General features: G+C 39.5%; 1 protein-coding gene across 1 annotated transcript in view; it reads left to right on the top strand.

Moving 5' to 3' along the window:
• LOC101851836 (nucleolar protein 58) overlaps positions 1–3,123 on the top strand; it is a gene marked incomplete at its 3' end in the record, with an annotated part of 9,063 nt that overhangs the window by 3,884 nt on the left and 2,056 nt on the right. Inside the window, 2 exon segments of the mRNA XM_013088551.2 lie at positions 903–998; positions 2,211–2,363. Coding sequence (XP_012944005.1) covers positions 987–998; positions 2,211–2,363 — 165 coding nt within the window.

Raw genomic sequence — 3,123 nt, 5'->3', positions numbered from 1 at the left:
AAAAAATAAAAAATATAAATAAAAACAAAACTAAATAACGAGATATATGTTTCCCTGAACAAGAAGAGAACGTTTTGTGTCAAGACAAGAACATCCCCGTGGTCTTTGCCCAATGTTGACATCGCACCATAAAAACAGCCGTGATTGTTGCAGTATGAATCTGCACTGAATTCTTACAAAATGAAATATCAATCAAAAGCTGATTAAAAGAAGGGGATTTCAGAATCCCAAAGGAGGAATTTTATTCTGACCTGTCCTAATGGAAGCACAAAGTTGGCGCAGTAACAAAAAGGGCTACAAACTATAGACACACTAAAAATGTCTCCATAGGATTTCAATATAAATTGAATCCCTTGACATGGAAGTGCTTAGCTCCTGACAGACTCTGTTGGGGGCAGCAATCCCAGAGGGCAGCAAATCACAATAATACAAGGCTTCACGAATCAGGAATAGATATACTTAACCTTGAACCAAGCCAGCAAACTACTGGTACATCCTTCCTCAAGTGAATATTATGAAGCTTTTAATGCTCAAAACGTGATTTGGTCCCATCGACCACAGAAGAAGCCATAAAGTATCTTTATCCTTATTTGTTTTATTTCGCTTTGAGAAAGAGGATACCTTCATCTTAGTATTTTATGGTGCATTGATCATCGCCAAACATTGACGGACGAACTATTGTTATAATATTATCAAACGTAGGAAATTTAGGAAATGTACTCTAAAAATACCATTAAGTAGCGTAGTTGTGTTCAAAGGGGGAGTACGGTTCTAGAACGGTACCAAAGCCACACCGAATGACAGTACAGTTTTAATTTTTGCATACCATACCTTGATTGAGCTTCTCGGGCGACCACGAGAACTGCACACTTTCTGTATTCTACAACTTCTCTTTCTTTCAGGCTACCCAGAATATAAGCTTTCAAACTCCTGCGCCCGGAAGCTACTTACAGAACAAGGTCCTGCGTCTTTCGTCGAAGCTTGATATGGATGATGAGGTAAGACTAAGAGATTAGACGTGATGACTAACGCACGTATCCTATTTCTCAAAGCGAAACTAAACGAATATGGATTAAGATGATTTGTGGCTTCTGGCATAGCTATTGAGACCAATTAATAGCATTTTTTTCTCATTCTTGTTTGAGATTCAACTAATACAGGCCAGGTCAGAAATTATACTCTGGTGTGGTTTGCTCTTTCTTTCCTATCAAGCCTATATGTGAGGCAGCGTGGTTGAATCAGGCTCTTGTCAATTTTTGAGCATGTAGAGTTATTGGTTTCATTATAAAGCTTGTTCACTTGTCTTTATTTGGATGAAAAAAATATCCATCTATCTTGAACACAAGTCGAGATATTTGCAAAAGAAGGAGGCCGGGGTCACCTGTTTTCAGAGGTAAAATTAGTGAGAAAATGGTCGCCAAAGAGTAGTTATTTCCTTAGCTTAAGAGTCCGTGACAACTGAAAATTTACATTTTTTGTGTGCCTTTAATCAACGTTTTTCAGAAAAATCCACACAGGAATGAGTTCTTTAATGGACATGAAAGGTGTTGAGCCAAAAAACAAAAATTCGATACAAATTCACAAACCTGCGGAAAAATGCAAGTTTCTTCACTTTGATTATTTTGACGAGAGCCTGATTCCACCACGCTGCCTCACACATCGTTCTTATCTTTTTTCTCGATATTTTCTACCCTATCGAGAGACATGTCAATGAAACATGCCAACAGTTTTGTGACCTTTTTGTTTTACTGCAATATATTAATATCAATCTCTTTTTATTGTGCAATTTCTCCACGTTTTAAGGCTCAAGTTTTGTTTGTATATTACATATTCTACAGTCTCATCTGTGCAAATCTTAAAGGAGCCTAAATCTATTATTGCAAGTCTTCCACTTTGTCTTCCACTTTAAAAATAAAAGCCAAGTATTACGGCTGTTTCTTCACTCTTATGAGAGACGTCAAACCAAACACTGTCTTTTCTGACTACTGCAATAATTTAATGTGGGGGAGCTTGAAACTGAAAACAAACTCTTTTGTTTTTGAGGCGACCGAGTCGGGCGATCCCATCCGAAGTGGGCACCCCGTTTTAGTTGCTTCGCTTTTAAATAATTTCTTTCTTAAGAATGCTCTCTTGGTAACTTGAGAAAGATGTCATTCTACCACCACTCATCCCCCTCCCTTCCCCTTTTCCGTACTTAATCTCCTTCTCAGTTATCAAATCAGGAAGATATTGAGCAGGTGGAGATGAGAAAGAAGAAGAAAAAGAAGAAGAAAAAGAAGCCCAAACAGTCCGCGGGGGAGGAAGATGAGACCAAGAAAGACCCAACCACTGACGTAGCTTTAACCGAGGATGACAAGAAACAGGTGACCGGAGACAGCGTTTTAATCTATTTGATTTGTCTTTTGCTTCATTTCTGTCTGATTGAATCGCATTAAAATTTTTAATGCATTCATTTCCTTTATATTATGATGTGCTTTGAGTATGCGTATAATTTGTCACGCACGCACGCACACACACACACACAAACACACACACACACACGCACACACACACACACGCACACACACACGCACACGCACACGCACACACACACGCAGGCGCACACAAACACACACCCTTTGATCCACACACATTATATACTCACACACTTGGTATAATAAACTTGCACCCACAGACAGACCCAGGGCCACACATACATAAATAAATAACATGATTGAAAAATGGTGTAGGTTTAACGCTCCTACCAACGCTGTTAGGTTATTTTCGATGCTGAACCTCTGAGTTTTACCTTATCCGTTCGCCCTGGGGTCATTTTGTTGTATTCTTCACTTTTTAGAATACTTCTAGTACGAACATCTCTTTGAAACTTTCAGTATTTCTCAAAAAATCATTGTGACAGACCGCTATGCAAAGCGTACAGATCGGATTAATGAGTAAATTTCCTCTCTGGAAAGTGATGGCACAGAGTTCCCCACGTCATATGGATACGATACTAAAACACATCGTTCGGATTGGGTGAAAGTCCATCTCCGAAAGGACCGAGCCAAATGGGAAACTCGTGTGAAGTGTCTTTCCCAAGGACACAACGTCGGACCGAGCTGAGGCTCGAACCCCCGTACCCGC

This window comes from Aplysia californica, unplaced genomic scaffold, assembly GCF_000002075.1.
Source record: "Aplysia californica isolate F4 #8 unplaced genomic scaffold, AplCal3.0 scaffold00760, whole genome shotgun sequence".
NCBI lineage: Eukaryota > Metazoa > Mollusca > Gastropoda > Aplysiida > Aplysiidae > Aplysia > Aplysia californica.
Note: the sequence above shows the minus strand (reverse complement) of the source record. Positions and strands in the feature narration are given on the sequence as shown.